The sequence below is a fragment of the Bufo gargarizans genome, chromosome 3 (assembly GCF_014858855.1).
Source record: "Bufo gargarizans isolate SCDJY-AF-19 chromosome 3, ASM1485885v1, whole genome shotgun sequence".
Lineage (NCBI taxonomy): Eukaryota > Metazoa > Chordata > Amphibia > Anura > Bufonidae > Bufo > Bufo gargarizans.
The window spans coordinates 449,186,039-449,211,160 of NC_058082.1; the positions used below are offsets into that span (position 1 = coordinate 449,186,039).

At 45.5% G+C, this 25,122-nt stretch overlaps 1 protein-coding gene across 1 annotated transcript; it reads right to left on the reverse strand.

Moving 5' to 3' along the window:
- Positions 1-334: 334 nt before the first annotated feature.
- On the reverse strand, positions 335-22,554 carry CDKN1A (cyclin dependent kinase inhibitor 1A). Its single transcript, XM_044283545.1, has 3 exons — positions 22,297-22,554; positions 2,619-2,946; positions 335-1,172 (listed from the first exon to the last, which is right to left on the reverse strand). Exons 2-3 carry the CDS (start codon positions 2,941-2,943, stop codon positions 1,111-1,113), a joined length of 387 nt encoding a protein of 128 aa, XP_044139480.1. The 5' UTR covers positions 2,944-2,946; positions 22,297-22,554; the 3' UTR covers positions 335-1,110.
- Between the last annotated feature and the right edge of the window lie 2,568 nt (positions 22,555-25,122).

Below are 25,122 nucleotides of genomic sequence, written 5' to 3' on the forward strand. Positions count from 1 at the left end.
GTGAACGCCAGTCTCTGTATGCGCGATTGTAAACGCCCGTACAATCGCGCATACAGAGTGCTCGTTTCAGAACGCTCAGGTCTGAACCCAGCGTAATGCACCCTATCTTTCCCATTATGTCTCATCATGGAGCACTTGCTCTGCATGGTATCGGATGGCAGCAAATTATAAATAAAGTGTCATAGAACTGTTGTCCCATAACTCACACTGCAGAGTCTATCTCTTCATATGTGATGCAGCTTCAGGCCGTCTCCCCTGTCTCCTTCTTGTGATAGCAACAGGAAGAAAAACCTGTTACAAGCAGGAGGGAGGGGAAAGCAGTGTGAAGATACCGCTCATAGAAATACACTGATGTTTCTGCACACAGCACACAGACACGAGATCTGGCTGCACAGTTTTCCCTATATTGCACAGAACCACAATGTTTCTGGACCAGTACAAGTTGTTGCCGTGTTTTGAACCACACCTACCCCTGTCATTTTTATGACTTAGCTCCGTGGACTTCAATGAGGAAAAGCACACCAGGGAAAACTTGCATTTAAAAGAAATAAATAAATCACATTATGTGATATTCAATAGCGGCTCTGCCCTGAATGCTTTCCCAGTCTTTAGGACCTAGAATTTTTAACACTATCCTTTCCAGGGAGTGCGGCTTAGACTGGTCGGTGGTTAAGAAGTGGACAGGTGATGACAAAGCAAGCGGCACCTTCATCCAGCGGTTTTTGCCAACCCAAAACAATGGCAGGCTGTATTCTCCGCCTGCAAAAACTAAGCTGCTGACACTCCCCACAACCCGCAGTGTTTCCTTACATACATACTATATATACACATGGATACAACACATATTCCCTTATGGAGAATTCTCTTCACGCACACAAATGAACAGACTCTGTCTCAGCTAAATTTTGTTGCCAAGGCAACTAAAGTGGTTAATTGCTCTCCAGGGCCCTTATGAAGTGCATCAACATTTCCACCTTTCCAGGTTGTGTCTATAGATCTTCAAAGTAAAGATTTACTTCCTGAAACCGAGATTCTTGTATGGAAAGTTTTGACTTGTCTTGAGGAAGGTCTCTTGGAAAAGAACATATGTATAATCTGGAACAAATCCAATCACGGGCTACAGTGACATGGCGAAGGAAGTGGAGAACAGCGGCGTTTCACTTGATAGAAATCTGAGGACGGAGCAGAGAAAAATGAGATGACTAGAAGTTGGGTTTGAATCATACCAACATGACTTTGCCATTGTCCCAAATAAAAAATGTAGCTTCACTTTTTAGAAATCATTATATAATTATAATTGTATAAAACTTTTTAACCAGCTTAAAGGGTCACTTAGAGACATATCAAAAGTTTTGATTGGTGGGAATCTAAGTGCTGAGACCCCCACCGATCTCTAGAACGAGGAGAGAGAAGCTCTCACATATGGTGCTCTGTCTCCTGGCTGCAGAGGATCGAATTGAGACAGGTCCATAAAATTTCTACTGAACTCATCTCCCACAGCGAGGGGAGAGCGCAATATGTGAGTGCTTCTCTCCCCTCATTCTAGCGACTGTTGGGAGTCTCAGCACTCAGACCCTCACTGATCAAGACATTTGATACATCTCTGTGACAGATAAAAAGTTTTTTGAAAACTCAGTGAGCCTTTATAAAGGAATTCTCCAAGAGTTTGCAAAATTTGGCAGGGAGCAGAGGCAATAAAAAAAAAAATATATATATATAATAAAATAAAATTAAAACAAAATAAAAAAAAGTCTTTAAATCTCCCCATGATCCAACACCACAACTCCAGTCCTTACTGCTTCGATCCTTGCTGACCCTGCAAAAGTCACATGCCATTTATCAATCTCATAACTGCTGCAGCCAATAACTGCCCTCAATGATCATGTGCCAAGCACACTTGACCGCTTAGGGAAAGGATTGGCAGCAGTGGTCACAGTATGATACAATCAGTACACTGTGGAATGGGGCAGCTGTGGGGACCATTTAAAAAGACAATTAAGGTTTTTTAGTTTTCATTTTATATTGCCTCCAGTTCCCTACAAAATTTTGCTTTTTAATTTGTAAATAAATTGGTATTATCTTATATAGTAAAGGTGCTGTTGGGCCCCTTGGTCACCAATTGTGACTTCAACCCACATAATTATGCCTCAGCATAGTCCTCAGCTTGTCACACTTGTAATAGATCCCTGTTCTCTGCAAGGCCAAAGAGTCAAAAACGATTTTCTTTTCTATTTCTTTTTCGATTTTGCTATGTTCCTTTCAAGCACATATAGGAACATCTAAAGTAGTTCTGTTGTGTGAGGACCCCACCATACAACTTTCCATGGTCAGCCTCAAAGGCCTTTGTTTGGCTAGAGTAGGATATTCAGATCAACTTTTCTTTAAGCTGAGGGACTTAAAGGAAATCTTCAAAGCACAAATCATTTGACTTGTTAAGCCTAGTGCGGGGCCTAAGGGGTTTGTGCACGGCACAGGATTCTGGAGGATCATACACTACTCCTCAGGCCCTGTGCTCGGCACAACATAGTATGAAACCTGTGCCCAGAGTCTTCTGTTAATTACAGTACACCTTGCAGATCACTGCACTGCCAATAAACCCTGTAGCATGTTTTAATTACCGGTAATGAGCATTTGCTTTCGCTTGCAAGAATTTGATCCTCTACTTTCAAGTTCCTGGACCGATACAAGGCTGGGCGTTGTGTCACCATCTTCTGTTGTAGTCTCCTGCTGTTGGCCTTCCACCCTTTCCCACACATAATCCCCTTCCAATGGCGTCTCAGCCACAAAGTCAAAGTTCCATGTGCGCCTGGCTTCCTCCAAACCGTTGCTGATAACGGTCTCAAAGTCCCTTTTAAGTTGTTCATGGTCCACTTCTCCAAAAAGCTGCCGACAAACCTTTTCACCACCACCATTAGCCTGTAAGATGGCCCTGGCAGAAAACATTGTCTGGAAAACAGAATAAAATTGTAAAGGTAAGAAATCCAAATATCACAAACATTAATAATACTTGACTGAACGGTGATCAAAATAGAAATATATTATATATACATATTATATTAATTAAAGACAAGGCTGGCACCAAGTAGATTTGTAGGAGGCCTAATGGTATATCATGATGTTCCTGGGCCCAGCTGTGAGGTGCCTTTGTGTACTATGGTATCTCACTGTAAATCTGAAAAGTGAGTAATGTGATTGGTATATTATTCAATTATGGCGCTGCCTATGACAATGCAACTGTTCTCTTAAATAGCAGAAGGGTATTTTGGTTCCCACAATGCTCAGAGTACAGGATGTAACTGCAGTATGTGCATCTCCTGGGTGAACAATATGCAGCCCCAGAGCCATGTATGCCCCATTCTGTGGTGGGGGGTTGGAGACGGACTACTAGTCTGTGTTATGACTAATACTCTTTCTTCAGCGTTCTTAGAATTCCTGTGGCCCAACCTCTCAGGCCCACTACGGACGAACCCGATTCCTTTATCGTATTATCTTTACTGTGGCTGAGGGACTATCTTTAAAAAGCATCTGTCAGCAGATTTGTACCTATGACACTGGCTGACCCGTTACATGTGCACTTGGCAGCTGAAGGCATCCGTGTTGGTCCCATGTTCATATGTGCCCAAATTACTAAGATAAAAACTATTTTAATGTTTTAATATCTGCTAATGAGACTGGGGGCATTGCCGTTACTCCTAGAGCCTCAGCTCTCTCTGCAACTGCTGCGCCCTCTGCACTTTGACAGGGCTAGGCAGTGAAAACATCATCAGAAAAAGCTAGAAAAAAAAAATAATCACCCCCCTTTCCCAGAAATAACAAAAATAAACAATAAAAAAATAAAGACCCCCCATATCCCAAAACCCTTTAAATATTTAATATTTGTCCTATATGGTGAAAGCTGTTACGTTTAAAAATAAAATTATAAAATGGCTGATTTGTTTTTTCATAGTTTCCCCTCCCCCATTTTTTTTTTTTATAAAAATAATAAAAAGTCATACATACTTCATAATGGTATCAATAACTACAGATTGTCCTGCAAAATATTATCTTTCACACAGTTCATACACACACACACTGTGTATAATATATTTTGTAGATATGGGGGTCGGAAGCACAAATATGTTGCAGAAATTTCTGCGAGTGAAAATAATCTATTCTATTAATTTGAATGGGACTTGCAGAAAAAACACGTGCTTCCCGCCAAACTTCCCCATTCAGCTGGAAACTTTGGAAACAAAATCTGCAGCATGTGACAGCGTCCTACTGTAAGTGTACTTCTACCAGTCCTTCTGGTAAAAACGTAGAGTTTTGCAAAGGCAGAGCCTGAAACGGACCTCCATTCACATAAGGCTTGTATAAGAGTTATCCCTTTTGTAAAGAAAAGAAAACAAGACAGTGCGCCATCAGCTCCACTGCCTAGGAAGAGGAAAACAGAGCAGATAAAAATAGTCCTGTCTGCCTGTATCATATTACTACTGCCCCCACCCAGTCCTGACATCATCGCGCAGTGAGTCAGTCATGTTCCAGCTTGCTCAAACATGCACCTTGTCCTCACACTTGAAGGAACTTGTCTGAACAAGCCTCAAAGATTACCAGATGCAGCATCAGTATAGAACTACAGCTCCCAGCAGGCTCTGCCAGGTGCAATAATAGGATCTGTACTACTCGCCCTGTTCTTGGTTATGAAGCACAGGAACACTATTCATTTCTAATACCTATCCATCTCGTATCTATCTAGTATTTACCTATCTATCCCGTCCAACTTTTGAAAAGCATAAGGTGGTGGCTCTTTCTTTTCTACACTAAGCCATGCCTCTAACTCTGCCCAATGCCTATCTCTATACACGCTCAGTTCCCTTTATGCCCCCCCCCCCCCACAATAGTTATACCCCTTAGTGCCCCCACACAGTATATATGTCCTGTAGTGTCCCCACACACAGTAGAATAACCCCTTAGTGTCCCCTCAACAACAGTGCTGCTCCGTTGCCCCCTTAGTGCCCAACTTACAATAATGTAGCCCCCTTAGTTAGTACCCCCTTACAAGGGTGAAGTCCCTGTGCTGTTAACAACATTCACCTGGCCAAGTTCCCCCAGTGAATGGAGCATATCCTGCTCTACCTTGCAGCAAGTGCAAGAAAGTGATGTCATCGCACCTGCTGAGCTGGGCACAAGAGGGCACAAGCCGGGAGATGCTCATCATTCCCCGGCCTGTGCACTCCCTCGCGCCTTCCTGCCGGGGAGAGTCCCAGCCAGTCAATGGTGGAGCTGAGGGCTCCCTGCATTCAACTGTATCGGCGCCCTCAGGACCCAGATACAGTTGAAAGAGAAACATGCCTCAGAACCCCTGGCACTGCAGGGCAGCCGCCAAAATCCAGGATGGTTGGGAGGTGTGATCTATCCCATATCCATCTACACACGAACGCTGCTACGTAGCGATCTGTGCAGATGGCAATAGACTACAGAGAGTAGTAATATCCATCACATGGTGCAGATAAGAGCAGGGTTAATCTATGGATCAATTCTTACAGTATGTTCATAGAGCGTTTTAATACTTATAACTCACAACTAAAGCACAAAACCCCTATGACACGAGCATTCGTAGCAGACACCATATAGAGTCCCATCTCACGAGCTGTGTGTCCAGACGTATTTATATCTATAGTAACCAAAACAGCTGGAAGCTATGGAAAACCCGCTCTGATGTCTATGATAAACTGGAACATTCTGCAACATTAGTGATGTCATCTCCACCACATTGAGACACTTGTTTTCAATGTCTATAACCGAAGGAAATACTGGTTTAGTTTACCGGTAAATCCTTTTCCAGGAGTCCGACATGACAGCACCCATGGAGGTTGTCCTATTGGTCTCTGTAGGGACAGGAAGCGAGAGAGATTAAAAGGCCCCCTCCCCTCCCACTCTCCAGTGTTCTTTCAAATTACTACACCGGATAGGATCCAACACCTTTATTAATACAATGTTATATTCACACTGCTTACAAGGCTGGAACCAGCATAACAGGGAGGGTAGTACAGGGTGCTGTCATGTCGGACTCCTGGAAAAGGATTTACCGGTAAACTAAACCAGTATTTCCAGGACGTCCCTCCATGACAGCAGCCATGGAGAACTAACAACTGAATCTCCTAGGGGGGGGGACTACTGCCTGAAGGACTTTTCGCCCAAAGGCCAAGTCCTGTCCGGCCAATACATCAAGCCTATAATGCTTGGCAAAAGTCAGGAAGTTAGACCAGGTTGCAGCCTTGCAAATCTGGTCAACTGTAGCGTCGGCCCTTTCAGCCCAGGAAGTTGCCATCGCTCTCGTGGAATGTGCCTTCAGATTTAAGGGGCAGGCCATCTCCAGCAGTCTGTATGTTTCTCTGATGGTGTCCTTAATCCACTGTGCCAGCGTCTGTTTTGATGCTTTCAAGCCTCTATTTTTCCCACCGAACTGGATGAACAGATTACTTGATCTCCTCCAGGAACTGGTTCTGTCCAGATAGGCTAGGATTGTTCTTCTAACGTCCAGCCTCTGGAATCTTTCCTCCTGTATATTTTTGGGAAAGGAACAAAATGAAGGGAGTGTTAGCTCCTGTTCTCTATGGAAAGTAGAGACCACCTTGGGAAGAAAAGCTGGATCCGGCCTCAAGATTATGCGGTCATCCAGAATCCTTAGATAAGGTTGTTTAATTGATAAGGCCTGGATTTCCCCTATCCTGCGGGCTGTGGTTATAGCCAGAAGGAACACCGCTTTTAGAGACAGAAATTTTTCGGATGTCTGCCCAATCGGCTCAAAAGGAGGATCACATAACCCTTCTAAAACTATGTTTAGACTCCAGGGGGGGACCGACTGTCTCAAGGTGGGTCTCAATCTAGAAGCTGCTTTTAGAAAGCTTTTAATCCACCTATGGTCTGCAAGGGGACTATCGAGACAACAGCTGAGAGCCGAAACCTGTACCTTGAGTGTGCTGGGTTTCAGACCTGCATCGAACCCCTCCTGAAGGAACTCTAAAATACAACCCACTGTGGGGGATGCGGAATCTGTATGGTTCTGTGACAACCAGGATGAGAACTTCTTCCAGACCTTGTTGTATATTGCTCTTGTGACAGGTTTGCGGCAGCTCTGTAAAGTTGAAATTACCTTGTCCGAGAGTCCTTTATTCCTTAAGGTCTGCCTCTCAGGATCCATGCTGTAAGGTTCAGTTTGTCCAGGTTGGGGTGCAACAGAGGACCTTGCGATAGAAGATCCTGTCTTTTTGGAAGGGATATTGGATCCCTGATGGACATAGTCTTTAGAACCGAAAACCAGGCTCTCTTGGGCCAAGCTGGGGCTATCAAAATCAGCGTGGATGAGCACCCTCTCATTTTCTTCAGGATCTGCGGTATGAGGAGAAGTGGGGGAAAAGCGTAGGCTAGACTCATGTCCCACGGTTGGGAAAGAGCATCCACCGCCAGTGGTCCTCCTCTTGGGTCTAGCGAGAAGAAATAGTCCAGCTGAGTATTTCTGCTGGACGCGAATAAATCCACCTGAGGTCTCCCCCACTGCTGGCAAATCAACTGGAATACCTCCTGGTTCAATTTCCATTCCCCTGGCCTGACTAACTGTCGGCTGAGAAAGTCCGCTGTGCGATTGAGAGATCCTTTCAGGTGTGTGGCTGAAATGGATAAGATCTTTTCCTCTGACCAGCTGAAGATGAGATCCGCTAGCTGCTGGAGATGAGGATTCTTCGTCCCCCCTTGTCTCTTTATGTAGCAGACAGTTGTTATGTTGTCTGATAGAACTCGGACATGATGACCTATGAGGAGATGTTCTGCCGCCCTCAGGGACTCCCAGACCGCTTTTAACTCCCGGTAGTTTGAGGATCGTAGGGCGTCTGTATTTGACCAGCTGCCCTGAAAGAACTGATCCTCTATGTGAGCCCCCCAACCCTGGCTGCTTGCGTCCGTGGTTAACGTTCTGAGTGGTAACGTGTTCCAGGAAATCCCCCGGGACAGGTTTCTTGCTAACAACCACCAGGAGAGGGAGCTTACTGCCCTGTCCGAAAGAGATATCCTGGCATTCAGAGATCTGTGGTCCTTGTCCCAAGAAGAGAGGACTTCCGCCTGGAGAGTTCTTGAATGGAATTGGGCCCAAGGAACTGTTGTGATGCATGAGGTCATCAGACCCAGGACTTGCATGGCTTCCCGTAGAGTCCGTTTTTTCTTTAGTTTGAAGGCTCTTGTTCTTTCCCTTATACTGACCTGCTTATCCTGGGGAAGAAGAGAATACTGGGTCACGGAGTTTAGGAGGGTTCCTAGGAACTTCTTTTGTGTTGCTGGATGTAGGTCTGATTTCTCCAGGTTTATTTTCCATCCTAGACGTGTGAGCAAAGATAGAGTCCATTCTTTGTGAAGCTCTAACTCCTCCTGTGAGTCTGCCACAAGCAGAAAATCGTCTAGGTAGGGAATTATAGTTACCTGTCTCTGTCTTAGATAGGCAACTATCTCCGCCACTACCTTTGTAAAGATCCGTGGGGCTGATGAGATCCCAAACGGGAGACATTGGAACTGGAAATGCATAATCCTGCCATCCTTCTTGATTGCGAACCTCAAGTATTGTTGGTATTGAGGGTGAATGGGGACGTGGTAATAAGCGTCCTTTAGATCCAGGGTGCATAGGAACGCCCCTGGGCTTATCAACGGAATTGCGGATTTTATTGATTCCATCTTGAAGTGGTGATGTGTTATCCATTTGTTTAGGAATTTCAGGTTGATGATGGTTCTCTTGGAGCCATCCGGTTTGGTTATGAGGAAGAGTTTTGAATAGTGACCCTTGAATTCTTCTGAAGGAGGGACTTGTACTATTGCGCCCAAACTCAGAAGTTTTTGGATGTCCGCCAGAAGTTGATTCTGCAGGGAGGTCGACTGAAATATTGTGGCCTGAAAAAGATGAGGAGGGGGAAGGCGAAACTCTATCTTGAACCCTTTCTGGATGGATTCCAGGATGTATTGGTTCTTGGTTATCCGGGTCCATTCTTCCCAAAAGAACTGAAGTCTGCCCCCTACTGGTCTGGCGTCATTGTTTCTCAGGCTTGGAGTTGGGATTAAAAAGGAAACCCCTGACCTTTTCCTCCTTTGGGGTAGCTCCACCTTCCTGTCTTCCCTTTACCTCTGGGAGTGCCCTGGAAGCTGCTGGTCGTCTTACGAAAGGGCAAGGGTTTCTTGCCTTTTTCCTCCGGAAAACCTTTCTTTCTGTCCGCTGTTTTCTCCAGGATCTCGTCCAGTACCGGACCAAAGAGGTGAGAACCTTTAAGAGGTAAGGCGCATAATTTATTCTTGGAGGCTATATCCCCAGACCAGGATTTTAGCCACAGGGCTCTCCTTGCCGTATTTGTTAGGGAGTCTGTTTTTGCTGCGAACCTTATGGACTCTGCCGAGGCGTCTGCTACAAAGGATGCGGCCATCTTAAAGAGAGGCAGGGATGCCAGAATTTCTTCCTTAGGGGTGTCCCGCTTGAGATGTTCCTCCAGCTGGTTCACCCATAAACACAGAGATCTGGCCACAGAGGTAGCAGCAATGTTGGTATTTATGCTGTTGGCCGACACTTCCCATGCTCTTTTGAGCAAACCGTCGATCTTCCGATCCATTGGTTCCTTTAGCTGGGCTGAGTCTTCAAAGGGGAGAGTGGTTCTCTTTACCACCTTTGCCACTTGAATGTCAACTTTAGGAACTATATCCCACAGTTTTGTGTCCTCTGAGTTGAACAATAGTCTGTTCTTAAACTCCCGTGGAATGTACAATTTTCTATCGGCATCTGCCCACTCGTCTATGACTAGGTCCTTTAAGGTCTCGTTTACCGGGAACAACTTTTTCTTCTTAGCTTTTAAGCCGCCGAACATCTCGTCCTGTATCGAGCGAGTCTGTTATTCCTCCTCTATATCCATTGTCTGCCTTACAGCCGACAGGAGGGGATCTAGATCTTCTTGCGAGAAGAGATATCTTCTCTGGTCGTCGGCCATATAAGACGAGCCCTGATCGTCATCCCCCTTTGAGGTTTCCCCTTCTGACAGATATAAACCTTCTTCCTCAGAATCTGACTCCCTAAGAACACGGGGTCTCTTGGGGGGAGGGGAGACGGCACAGGGTCTCTGTGCTATACTAGAGCTGGCCGCTTGGATCTCCTCCTTCACAATCACTCTTAGATCAGCCAAAAGGGAGGATTGTTCGTCTCTGAGGATCTTTGCCAGGCAGTCGTTACACAGGGCTTTTACGTGTGCGTCCCCCAGTCTCTTTGAGCACAGAGCACATCTTCTGGGTTTCTTTTTGGGTTCTCCCAGCGTTTTAACCGTGGTGTCTTTCTCTCCCTGGTATGGAAGAGAGAGAGACCATTAGTCCAGTGCCAAGAAGAGAGAGAGGGACCGGAATACAAGCCTCACTACTTACATGACTCGGGTTAGGGATGTCTGCGCTAGAATCCATAGCTGACATCTGGACCTCTATACCACGCTTGGACAATCAAACTGACACACAATTTATGTCCTACCTGGTCCACCCGTTGCCGCGCGGCTCCGCCTCCTTAAATCCAGGTGGGGGGGGACTCATTCAAACGAAGAGTCGACCCCCCCTTGCGTGCATTCCGCCGGGCTCAGCGTTCCCTGGGCGCCGCCATCTTGCTTTCGCCCATGTGACCCTCACTTCCGGTCACATGGGCCTGCACGTCAACGGGAGGAGCGCCGAGCGCAGGAGCCGCAGCCGCAGCTTCGGCTCCCCGATACCGCGGCCACCACAGCTTGATGCGGAAAGGAAAAACAGGTATCGGGGGAAGCTAGGGGACCCCTACCCAGAGAGGTGCTAGCCCCAGGGCCCTCCAGAGCCTGAAGAGGAGAGGGAGACCCCCCCGACCAGGCTCGGCCCTGAAATAGATTCCCAGAGTCGGGAAAGATTCTCTCTGCTCCGATCCCTGTAGGGACAGGAAGAACACTGGAGAGTGGGAGGGGAGGGGGCCTTTTAATCTCTCTCGCTTCCTGTCCCTACAGAGACCAATAGGACAACCTCCATGGGTGCGGTCATGGAGGGACGTCCTGGAAAGGCCGAATATAGGATTTCAAGGACGGACTGGAAGATTATTAAATTGTATGTGAATGAGAGCAGAGCATAAGGAACCAGGCTCAGCGACTACCCAGTGTAGAACCAGTGCCGCAACACTGGAGTCGGACCACCACTGACCTGATACTAATGGACTGACCTAAGGATACATCAATGCTACGTCCTGGAGAAGGCCCTTCATGATCATTTTCATTTTTACTCATATCACGATGCAGATACAAGTTAGGTATGGTGTAATATTTGCTGCGAGATAACACATTATGTCTTTCTTACATAAAAGTATTTGACAGTCTACCAGCAGTTGCTGGATGAATGGCGTTGGCGACGTGCCATTGGCCAGCGCTCAAATTCTCTTGCAGCTGTTTTTTCAGGAATGTCAGGCTGTCAGATATCAAAATTATTAAGCCCTAAACAGTACAGTCATCTGACCAATTTCATTCATAAAAACAGACGGAAAACACAAATACCAGATCAGGTTTTCATTTGAAATGGTTTAACTGGCAAGAAGACAAAAATTAAATTACGGATATTACTGAATCTATTACAATGGCCTATACTTGTTTTATCTGTCTTAGTTATCTGCTTATTTTTCTTAAATCTTCATTTTCTGTTATCTTGGATGACATTTTGGGGCTTTGGAACCGATTACTCAAGTTACGATGGTTTCAACATACAATTGTATCTTGAGGGACCACTGTATTATCAATGGAGATGCTGGGATTACTGCTGTAACTACAGCACCACAGTATGGATCCATGGGAGGTCTGGTGAGGTCCACCTGTAAATGTTATGTTCTTCTATCCAGCAAAGCCTTGATTAGGTCATGTCCGCACTTCAGGTATTTGGTCAGTTATTTCCATCAGTTAGGGTCCATTCACATGTCCGCAATTTTGCGGAACAGGTACGGACCCATTCATTTTCAATGTGCTGTCCGCATGTGCGGATTCGCAAAAAAAAATAGAACATGTCCTCAAATGAGAGTGACCGCGATGTGTGGTCCGCAAAATGCGGAATGCACATTGCCGGTGTCCGTGTTTTGCAGATCCGCAAAACAAATACGGACGTGTGAATGGACCCTTATTGTGAGCCAAAGCTCAGAACAGGGGGAAAGCTTTCCATTACACCTGATCTCTGTAGGCTTCACTACTGGTTTTGGCTCACAATAACTAATGAAAATAACCGACCAAATAACTGAAGTGTGAACAAGGCCTTACACCACTAGACCACCATGGCTCAGGCTGCTGTTTGCCTCTGCCCATGCTGCAGACTGCAAATTGAAGTCTGCAATGCACGGGCACCGACCATGTGGCCGCTGTGTGCGGACACAGACCCATTCACTTGAATGGAGTCCGCAATCCATATCCGATGGTCCACACCGCAAAAAAGTACCCCGTAGTGCTTCTGTGGGGTTCCGTGCCTCAATTCTGCACCGCACCTTCCGGACTGCAGACCATTCAAGTGAATGGGTGCATCCGTAATGCAGTGCACAAACCGCCAGTGCCGGTATATTGCGGACCGCAATACGGGCACTGGCCAACAAGAGCCGTGTGCGGAAGGCCTTATGCAAATAAGGTTTTCAGTGCATCAATACATTTGGGGCACCATGGCTCTGCAAGTAACACCGCCCTGGCCTCCCTCTCTTCTCCGATTGACAGTCCCCAAACTTCAGAGCTGGTAGCAATGACACAGGCGAAGTCAGGTGCACCCAATGGAGCAGCTCCGTCCACTGAAAACCTTATTTGGCCAAACATATTTCTCAGGATTAAAGGACCAGATTATCACAAGAAAGTTACGTTGTGTGGCATCTACTCTACACCATGATTACTGATTTTGAAGGTGACAAACTCCCTTTAAAAAGGCACCATGGGGGCACATGTGCCAGGCATTAAATTTTGCTCTCGATATTGCCAAGTGTCGAGACGTGGAAGTAATGGTGCTGATTATTGAAGTCAATATCCTACTTTGCCCACAAGATGGCAACACGTAGCAGAATACTAAACGTTATTATTTGAAAATTCACCTCCCTTTTCGCTATACTGACCGTAGATGGACACGTGACTCCTACAAGATATTAAAAAAGGTTTTATTTATTTGTCAATCAATGGCTATGAACGTTTTTGACATCTTTTGGTACACAAGCGACGTGTAGACAGTGATTGAATGTAGATTAAGTTGACCTATGGACATGAATCACGACATTATACCAGATGATGACATACAGATGACTGTATGACCTGGTGACATTAGCTATACCACGCCGGTATAGCTAATGTCACCAGGTCAAACAGTCATTTTCTTAACTGTTTATACAATTATGCCGTTTCATGTTCTACCGTTTGTGCTGTTTTGTGTTCTACCGATTGTGCCATTTCGCGTTCTGCACTTTTTTTCCCCCTCTATTTTTAACTGAAGAGTAAAAATGGAGTGCAAAAAGAGGACCTTCCCTTTCGATGAGTTGTCATAAACTCCCCTTTGTCATTCACGACAAGGAAGAATAAAAGTTCAGCAGACAGGATTACACTTGTTTACAACAAATCATATGTTCTTATCTCCACTTTGACCTTGGACTCCAACACTATCTGCAGTCTGGCAGGGACAGTATCATGGTGAACGGCAGTAATAACGCATGCTAACGGGCAATTATGGTGGTTTTTATTACCTTTGTAATGTATATTGCTCCCTTCCATTTCATGGTTTAGAACACTGACCTGGTATGACACTGATAGGGGATAAGTATGGAAGAGGACTGATGGCTGACACACAACCGTCTCATATACCTGTATGTAGACCAGCTCCTGAACAATATGAAATGGGGCTTGTCTGGTATGCATAAAAGTTAACTCAAATGAGGGCGGTCTACGTTAATGGTTTATAATAAACGTGCCGTGGTCATACCGTTCAGGGAACAGATCTCATGGACTGCGGTTACAAGACGCAAGCAGTTTGCTTACAATCAGTAGCAGTTGCATGGGCATGGTCTGTCACGGAATTCAGGCAATGTTAGGTCCAAGTTCCAATTTGGGGGACAAACTGCAGTAAGGCAGTTAAAAGGTTTTTCTGAGATTTTAATACATCTGGGACCTCCATCGATCAGCTGTTCGAGAAGGCACCGGCGCTGTTACGTGTGCCGCGGCCTACTCCATGCTCCCCAAGCACAGCGCCATACATTGTATAGTGGTTATGCTTGGTATCGCAGATCAGCCATTCCCTTCAATGGGGCTGAGCTGTGCCTAAGCCACTCACACCAATGAACGTGTCCTCACTCGTCCTAGGGAAAGCAGCAAGAAGGCAGTGTCGCTCATAGGAGCGCTGGGGCCTTCTCAGCTGATCATCGGAGGGTCCCGAGTGTAAGAACCCCTCCGATCAGATACTGATGACCTTTCCAGAGCATAGGTCATCAGTATTAACATATCCAAAAACTCCTCTAAAATAAAAATTAAACACTTTCCAAAGCCCCCTCCTATACAACACTGCAGGTTCAGTGATGTCCTGTATACCACTCATGACGCTGCAGCCAATCACTGGCCTCAGCAGTCTTGTGCTGTGCACTGCTCAGACTAGTGATTGACTGCAGCCAAAACATTACAGCTTTAGCCTGACAGAGTGGAAGATTTTTTTTAAATTATTTTAACTGACCCCCTGCAGTTTACCCCCCAAAAAACTGGAACGAATACAGCCATCTCACGGACCGTGTTCCATGGACGTCTGCATGAGGCTTTAGGAGTAAAACTGTAGGACCAGTCTTGGGAACCGTGTACCTATGAGGTAATCTCCCGTAGATTGGCCTCTTGCCCGTTGTTGACTTTTTATCAGTAGGGTGTACTCCATTTTATGTTAACTCCTTTACAACAGATAACACTAGCACACTTATTACCAGGAATCATGATACCGAAACCCCCTAGATGTCAAATGTCGCGTTCCAGATTTATTTCAGAATAACAGCAACACGAGGAAACCTAGTGTACAGAGGGGCATACCAAATCTGACATTATGGCCATGCATTGCTGGCTGTTGAGCGCTCAGAAGCCATTGAGATTTTTCTATCCTTCACCTATTTTCATAGAAATGGGGGAGATTTATCAAAACTGGTGTAAAGTAGAACTGGCTTAGTTGCCCATAGCAACCAATCAGATTCCATCTTTCCTTTTCCAAAGTAGGATTGAAAAATGAAATGTGGAATCTGAAAGGTTGCTATGGGTAACTCAGCCCATTCTACTTTACACCGGTTTTGATAATTCTAACGCATTTCTATGAAAATAAGGCTTCTAAGCACTCGATAGCTAGCAATGCATGACTCATATGAAGTGTCATAGCAACCAATCAGATTCCACCTTTCATTTTTCAACACTCCTTTGGAAAAATGAAAGGTGGAATAGGATTGGTTGCTCTGGGCAACTAAGGCTACTTTCACACTGGCGTTTCTGGGTCCGCTTGTGAGATCCGTTTCAGGGCTCTCACAAGAGGCCCAAAACGGATCAGTTCAGAATGCATCAGTTTGGCTCAGTTGCGCCTGTAGTCCGCCTGACGATGCGGAGCCAAACGGATGCAAGTCAATGGGGACGGATCAGTTTTCACTGACACAATATGGTGCAAATGAAAACTGATCCGTCCCCCATTGACTTTTAATGTAAGTCAGGACGGATCAGTTTTGACTTAGACTTTTTTTTTTTTAAGAATAATGCAAACGGACCAGTTCTGAACGGATACAAGCGTTTGCATTATCGGTGAGGATCCGTCTGTGCAGATACAAGACAGATCCGCACCGAACGCAGGTGTGAAAGTAGCCTAAGGCTACTTTCACATTAGCGTTTTTTGCGGTTCAGTAATGGATCTGCAAAAACGCTTCCGTTACAATAATTAATACAACCGTATGCATCCGTCATGAACAAATCTGGTTGTATTATGTCTTATATAGCCAAGATGGATCTGTCATGAAAGTCAATGGGGGATGGATCCGATTTCTATTGTGTCAGAGAAAACGGATCCGTCCCCATTGACTTACATTGTGTGCCAGGACGGATCCGTCTCGCTCCGCATCACATCGCGAACAGAAAAACGCTGCTTGCATGATTCGGAGCAAAACAGAGTCAGCAAGAAGAGACCACTAGATACGGTAATTCAAAAATCTGATAAAAAGTAGAGGCATCTAATGTGAATTACATAAAAAAAAAAAAAAAAAAAAAAAAAAAGGGTAGTAAAAATGAGCCCGTATAACTCACACCAACATGACTACTTCACTTTCCTGTTCCTATAAAAGGGCCGTTTCCCGGGTTAATGTAAAGGCTGACTCAGCTAGCTGCAGGCCACACTACTGCGTCATCCGCTGTCATCTGGGTCACAGTTTAGTCACCCTTCTTATGGAGCGAGAGACATGGTCTAGACTCTAGGGCATGCCCGAGCATATTACCCCACACCAATACAATATACCAAATATAGTACAAATAGGATACAAGTACACAGCTATTCCAAGTGCCATGTGAACCGCCAACCTCTCTTTTTAATAATAAATTATCACAATTAGGCCTTTTGCACGCGCCTGTGTGCGTAACTGCATCGGTGATGAAAGGGTCAGTGGTTCACCTGTGAACTGATCCGTTTTGGACCGCTCGTGAGAGCCCTGAACGGATCTCACAAACAGAAAGCCAAAACGCCAGCGTGAAAGTAGACTTTTTTTCACGCATCATCTTAACATTCAAGAAAAATCTCAGCATCTTCTATATATTGTGCACCCTTAGGTCTTATAAATAAAAACGGAAAGGACTCCATGTGCATTCCGTATCCGTATGTCCGCAAGCCTGTTCTGCAGACAAGAATAGGCATTGTTAGAATGGATCCACCAAAAATACAGATGTAACACGGGCGTCATTTATTTTTTATTTTTTGCGGACTGCAAGATACATACGGTAGTGTTCATAAGCCCTTAGGCTAGGGCTCTGACCACTGTAAATCGCTGTCCATAGAAATGCACTTAGTGGATTGGAAACATTCTTCAAAAATCACTGCTCCATCAATCGCTACCGTTTCCCTTCATAGCGTAATATGAAAATGGCTTGTTCAGGTTTGTAATACTCTACCCTACAAATACTGTGGGTGTAGCCCCTGCCTAATACTACACAAACCACTCCAAGATAACTACATAATAAAGATCAAGCGCAGAGTGAAAACCGCTTCCGTTTCAGGGATGTCTCCAAAGCACCTGCCATTAGACGTCTATTGAATATATAATGACTACATTGTGCCATTATGTGGAAATCAGCATCTCCAGGGAGGAGCCGTCTCGTTAATCTAGTCTTACCATTCTCACAGATACAATCTGCAAAGCTCTAAATGACATGTTTATGATAGCGTGCACGATAATTTGGGGCGTCACCTCTAATTAAGGCTTATGCAGAAGTTACCATGAGGTTCCTACAAGCCACAGGAGACTCTGCACTGGCCACACTTCGGTTTCACTTAATGCTTTCTGTAGCCATGCAGACTTTGAAAAATTATGGGTTGTTATTACCAAAATGTCTAAGGTTAAAATGTAAATTAGAGATCTTTAGCGTTGGGGATGAGAGACATGTAAAAGGTTTCATGTTTTGTAGACACCAAGACTTGGAAATCTCAAAGGAAAAACACTGAGGTTTAGAAGAGGTTTGCATGAGAAGGGATAACCAGGATTTCTATAGAAACCATGAAGATTAGGAGAAGTCTCGTAGAAGTTATACAATGGTATATTCATAACCAGCAGAAGAATCAAAATCAGCTTTCAACCGGTGACCGGTTTGCTTCTATAGGTTATTGAACCAGTGCTTGACTTCATATATTATCAGCCCTTCAATGTTAAAGGGGTTGGTCAGATTACTAGCTGGACATGTGCTGGGAACAGGACATTAAACCATCAGCACCGATGTCCACATTTACATGCAGGCCTCCCGAACATGGGCTGTTGGAGGGTTCCGTCCATCCACGGCTTCTATTCATTTATGGCCAGGCAGCAGTTTGTCCCGACCAACCTGCTGGAGGGCCGTGCCGTGAATGTGAAACCAATGGTTTAATAAGGTTTATTACTAGCTGCATTCCAGTGTTGTTTCCAGCACATCTACAGCTAGGCCAACCCCTTTATGAATAAATCTTTTTTTTAAGAAAAAAAATAAAATCTATTTTTGAAGGTTATGTAACCAACAGTTAAATATAGTATAAGGGAACCTTGGAGGAGCAGTGCCTTAGGAGAGTTTCACAGTAGCGCTAAAAGGATCCAGCAGGTCTTATCTACTAGAGGAACATTGAGTTCATTGTATTCAGCACAGCCAGCTACTACTTTACTACTTATTGACTCTAATGGGACCCGACGGGGATACGGCCTGATGGTGGCATCAGTGCATTGCTTGCACCGGTATTTGTTCAGCACCAATGCTGCAAACAGGCCGGATCTCCACCAGGTCCCATTATAGTCGGTGGGGCCTGGCGGTGCCCTGGCAGTTTCTGGCTATGCCGGATGTGATAAACTCGGGCAGCCTGTTCCTCCACCAGAACAGCCTGCTGGAACATTTTAGCACTAGTGTGAAACTAACCTTATGAGCAATTTCTTTATATTGACACAAGGGACACAAAAAAAGGTACTGTTTTAAGAATGGACAGCCGCAACTAGGACCAAAGTGACATCATATTCATACACATTCAATAGCTCGGCCAACAGCTATGTCTCCTGACTCCCTCGCGGCTTCCCCATACACATACATTTTTCGGCTCGGTCAAACGTGTATGTGTATTCTATGGGGAGAGTGGAGAAAGCCTCTGCCAGACAGTTCTAGTGGCTTTTCTCTTGGGAACAAAGGGATCGGTCAAAAATATTCATTTTGCCCGATCCTTGTCTACACACCGACATCATCTGTTGGGGGAGAGGCAGGAGCCCCCCACATACGTTAGCGTCGGCCAAATCCTCAAATCTCTGCAGGTTCTGGTGACAAAGAATCCATCCATAATACGGCATGCGGTGGAATATTCCCCAATTTAGTCCCTCACTGAGAGCACACATAAGTACAGTATGGGCCGGAGATTTCTATGGGCGACATAATGGATCTGTACACATCATATAGCCATATATAGCTGGGTACTACTGCTATAAATGAGCTATTATAGAAATGACTGGTGGGTAGAAGGTTAAATGTAATGGATTAGAAAAGTAAGGATTAAAGGGGTATTACAAAGAACTATTAGATTGGGGGGTGGGGGCGCGGGCTGCTTACATCTACGCAACGACTATTTATGGATTAGCTTGACTTTGGGTTAGGGGATATTCACACAACTGTATTTTCGGCCTGTGTCCAATCAGCAGGATGCGGACCCATTTATTTCTATGGGGCCACAAAAAAAATGCGGGCAGCATACGGATGTCACCCAAGCCACAAGTTATAGAACATGTCCTATTCTTGTGCATTTTGCAGACAAGAGTGTGCATTTTTTCAATGGGGACCGATCCCAAGTTTGCTGTAGAAATTCGGGTCTTGAATAAAACCATGAATCTTTTATTTCAAATATAAAAAATAAAAAAAATCCAAAATAGCACACAGCAGGATATCTCCCCACCCCATTCAACACGTTTTGGACCGAGCTCAGTCCTTATTCACAAATTTGCGGACTACAAAATGGAGAATGCCCCCTTTATGAGATATGGGGTAGTTAAAGCATAGCATGCCATATAGTCAGGGTAGTCCATGCCTATATGGAATATGTCATTTCTAATCCTCAAATCAGCAATGACAGAAGGCTCCACCAAGTCTTAGAAACCGATATATCATAGTCCAGGGCCTCCAGACATTTACAATCCTGTAACAAGCCTGATGGCATCGCTCCATGTCATAATACAAGACTAAAATCATATATAAAACCCTGGTTATGATGGTGTCCAACTACTCATAGACAGTGCGTCACCCCATACTGGCTGGGCTTTGGGTGTAGACAGTGTCCACTCCAGGTTAAGTCTTCTAAAGCCTAAGGGTGCCGCCACACGTTCAGGTTTTTTGAAGCTCAAATCGGGTGTGGATCATAAAAGGAGAAAAAGCACAAAGGACAGGTATGACTTCTCTTATTTTAATCCACTCCTCGTTTTGGCTCCAAAAATACCTGAACTGTGTGGCAGTACCCTCAGCTCAATGCATTATTACATGCCAAGACATGCCTGAAGGGTGGACAAACGATGAAATGACAACTGTGTCTTGCGAAATAGTTTCTTTATGTGCAACCTAAGTTTTAGTTACTCCGTATTTCTGCAGTCCTGTGTGAGATCTCCTGATATAACGCTTTGTAGGACACAAACACATGAAATATATAGACGTATGACTGAGCGCCTGGAGAAACCAACTGTTCATGTTTGATTTATATCACATAGCGCGCCTGCAAAAAGAGGAATCAAGTCATAATAGCCTTCAACTAGACATATTGTTGTTTTACAGACCGAATGTTTGAAATGCCTCGTCACGCAAGCTACGAGGTGTGGGATTACCTGACCTCAACTCTGATACCTGAGTATTTAATGTACAGTACTACGGCAGTAATATTTTCCACCTGTCTGTTTACTGCAGGTCTAGGAGCGAGGAAGATTATCTTTATGATGTGTAATGTGTAGCCTGAAACAAGTCAAGGCAAAGCCTCAATGTGCTGCTGAGGAACCACAAGCACCAGTGTGCCCCTCGGCTGCCTGAGCTCAGCAGCTCGACGTAGTACTGGTCACCGTCACATCTTTACTTCAACTCATTTATACATATATTTGCTACTTGCTGTGACTAAATCTCTTTTAGGCCTCTTTCACACTACCATTTTTTGTTACCGTTTTGCGGGACGTTTTTTGCGTTCCATATACGGAACCATTCATTTCAATGGTTCCGCAAAAAAAACTGAATGTACTCCGTATGCATTCCGTATTTCCGTTCCGTTGAAAGATAGAACATGTCCTATTATTGCCTGCAAATCACGTTCCGTGGCTCCATTCAAGTCAATGGGTCCGCAAAATCCGTTCCGTTTTTTCTAAACCATCTATTGAAAATGTTATGCCCAGCCCAATTTTTTCTATGTAATTACTGTATATGCCAAACGGAAACAAAAAAAAAACGGAACAATGGATCCGTGAAAAACGGACCGCAAAACACTGAAATAGCCATACGGTAGTGTGAAAGAGGCCTTAGTCTACTTTCACACTGGCGTTTTGGCTTTCCGTTTGTGAGATCCGTTCAGGGCTCTCACAAAGGGTCCAAAACGCATCAGTTTAGCCCCAATGCATTCTGAATGGAAAAGGATCCGCTCAGAATGCATCAGTTTGCCTCCGTTCCGGCTCCATTCCGCTCTGAAGGCGGACACCAAAACGCTGCCTGCTTGGCTATGTTAAAGATAATACAAACGGATCCGTTCTGAACGGATGCAGACGGTTGTATTATCTGAACGGATCCGTCTGTGCAGATCCATGACGGATCCACACCAAACACGAGTGTGAAAGTAGCCTTATACATAAGTTAATATCCCTGCCGATATTATACCTCCAGGCGCTATCTGCGCGAGTACCTGAAGAAATATCCACAGCACTCCAAGAGATGGGTTGACTGACAGATAAATCTAAACAGAGACAACGAGATAGATAACGTACAGCGAAAGACAGATCGACGGATAGATCTAAAGAGACAGACGGCATGTAGATATATAGAGATAGATACGGTAGATAAACAGAGAAAGATGGACAGACAGACAGAGGGACAGAAGTATAGACAGAAAGACCAATAGACAGTATAAATCTGCACTGAATGGTAACATTGCCAATATTTCTCTGGTCTTGAAGACAACTGAGCTGTCCAGGGTGAAGGGGCAGCAGGACCTGAGCTGTCCAGGGTGAAGGGGCAGCAGGACCTGAGCTGTCCCATCTGGAGGGGCATCCCTGTGAGGAGTCTTGGATGAGCAGGGAGAAAACACAGCTGGAGGTGGAAGGCACGGGTCCTGGTTGGAAAATAAGTGATGGGATTAGAAGAACAGTCCTGGACTGGAGGCAGAAGGTGGGCAGAGAAGACAACATCCAGTGAGGTGGGCAGGAATGCCAGTGCCAGGTGAGAAAAAGGGGCAGAAAGGAAAGAGTGGGTAAGATTCTGAGATGACAGAGCGGTAAGCCCGGCACGTCCTCCTCCTGCCAGCTACCGATACCCCTAGGAGTGGCAGCACAACATGAACCAGCACAGCCATCCTGCTGCCTACCTGTCAGCTGATCCGCAGTGTACGCGCGCTCCTCGGCAGCTCTCCCCGGACTCCGCAGTACGATCTGGATGGATGTGTACGGAGCCTGCTATATAAGCGAGGATTACGTCAGATAACAGGAGATCCCGGGGTGGGCGCGGCCTGTGTGTGAGCCGGGCTCCTCCCTGTCTGCTCCCAGGCCGTCACACCCCTCCGCACCGTGCGTGAGGCGCCGCCGCATCACCCCCCACCTGTCCGCACAGCGGCTGGGGACACTTGTCTACATCACCTAGAGACAGGTTACATGCCGAAACATGCCTCATGGTAGGGGCCCCGCAGAGCAGCACTGCTTGGGGGACACATGGCAAAACTGTCCCTGAGGGGTTAATAGTGCATGTGTATGTGTGTCAGCTGATGGCAGCGTCCGAGTGTCTTCATTACAGGCTGCCTGAGGAGAGCGCGGCTCTGCGGGGGGCGGGGCTTCCAGGGTCAGCTGACCAGAGCATCAGCTCCCGGCTCCTGCACATGGAGTTAACTCTTCATGTCCTGGATCTTCTAGTCAAGCAGCAGCGCTCTAGGATGGACTCTCTGCCTGTTGGTGAGGAAACCCATGTCTCAGTCTGTCCCTTCAGCCTCCGATTTCTTGTTCCTAGACCTGCTGTTTCTAATCCTGTTGCTAATGTCTGGGTTCCTCCTGTTACGGAAAGGGTTAATTGTGCTACTCCCAGTGCTTGATAAAGGGACTGGGATTCCATGTGAACTGTTGGGTTACCATTTATCTGTTTCAGGTCAGGAATTGATTGATGTTTTATCGCTTTCACTCTCTGCTGGAGAAGTAGATCCAAAAGGCGATCAAGTAAATGATGAAAAGAAGCGCGCGGTACCTAAGTCTACCAATTGGCTGCAAGCTTTTTGTGTATTAGCAGGGGTCAAGTCCTGGGAAAAAAAGTGTGGGAACTCACCCAAGATCCACTGCAACCCCCCCCCCCTCCAAAAAAAAAAAAAAAAAAGCACAGAAAATCTAGCACGCTGTAATTTGTGTAGCTGCGGACTGAGCCAAATGTACACATTGTGATCAAAACACAATATCACAGTGCCATCCTCTCCCCCTGTCCCCTAATGTGCCAGTATCAAGTTCCTCTCTCCTACCCCCTTCATGTGCCAGTATCATGGCGCCAATAGCCCGCCTCCCCCGTGGCAGTAAAGTAACAGTCCGGTATTAAAAAAAAAAAAAAAAAACACTTTTAGAAAAGTTTGTCATGGGATTCGAACTCATGACCCCTAAACATCAGAGGCAAGGCATTTACCCTCACAGCCATGAATGCTGTCTAGGTAGTTGCTTAAAAAAAAATATATAAGACTTCTACTGTAGGTAACTTTGCCCACTGTGTGTGGATGTAGCAGAGCTGGGTGTGTTGGGGCAGCTGTCATGTGTATGGTTGTACACTAGGTATCAGTACACTAGGTATCAGTAGGAGTCTTAAAAAAAAAAAACACTTTTAGAAAAGTTTATCCTGGGATTCGAACTCATGACCTCTACACATCAGAGGCAAGGCATTTACCCCCACAGCCATGAAAGCTGTCTAGGTAGTTACTTAAAAAAAAAAAAATAAGACTTCTACTTATACCTAGTGTACTGATACCTAGTGTACAACCATACACATGACAGCTGCCCCAACACACCCAGCTCTGCTACATCCATACACAGTGGGCAGCTGTCATGTGTATGGTTGTACACTAGGTATCAGTACACTAGATATAAGTAGAAGTCTTATATTTTTTTTTTTTAACCAACTACCTAGACAGCATTCATGGCTGTGAGGGTAAATGCCTTGCCTCTGATGTGTAGAGGTCGTGAGTTCGAATCCCAGGGACAAACTTTTCTTAATGATGAACTTCTAAATGATCTCCTATGTGTCAGCTGCGAAGTGACTGAACATACTCGCAGCGTATTAGGCCGACAGAAGAAGTGAAGGAGATGAGGTCAGTAGGGGGCGGGGCGCCATGAGAGGAGTCACAGACAGCAGCAGCACCGCACAGACAGCTGTGAAGCCGCTTAGCCTGCCCTGCACAGTGCGCTTCACCCCCTGATTTCTCCTGGCTTGAGGCTTGAAAGGGAACGGCGTTCCTGCCATGAAAAAAGTGCAGGAACGCCGTTCCCACGCGTTCCCCCTCCACTCGACCCCTGTGTATTAGGCTACGTTCACACCAGCGTTTTTACTGGATCCGGCAGGTTCAGCAAGAACACTTCCGTTACCGATAATACAACCATCTGCTTCCGTTATGAACGGATCCAGTTGTATTATCCGGGTCTCAATACCAGAAAAAAATAAAAAACGCTTCCATTTGTCCCCATTCATTGTCATTGGGGACAAAACGTAACAGAACAGAATGCTCCAAAATGCATTCCGTTCCATTGTCATACTAAACAGAGCGGCTGAAGACTCTATGACGGATCTCAATACCGGAAAATAGAAATGCTAGTGTGAAAGTAGCCTTAGGGGAAATATTTCCCGACAAGTGCTGTGTCTTAGTGCAGCACGTTAATATTGTGCTTGAGGCATACCGCCAGTTTGGCAGTATGGCCTGGTTCAGATACGATGAGTCTTTTCGTCAGAAATTAGCAATCCATCCTTCACTGAAATGAGGGGTGAAAGATGTCGGGCTTTGGTTTGATGCTGCCGCAGCGGACATCTTTGCCTGGTGCTGGACCGGGTACCCTCAGGAAGGGCGTTTGTTTCGCCTTTAATGAGGGTGCCTGTAAGTGGTTGATTGTCGGTATCGGCACAAGTGCTCACGCACACCCAATGTGTCGATGTTTTAAAAAGGCCAGTCAATCCTCTGAGC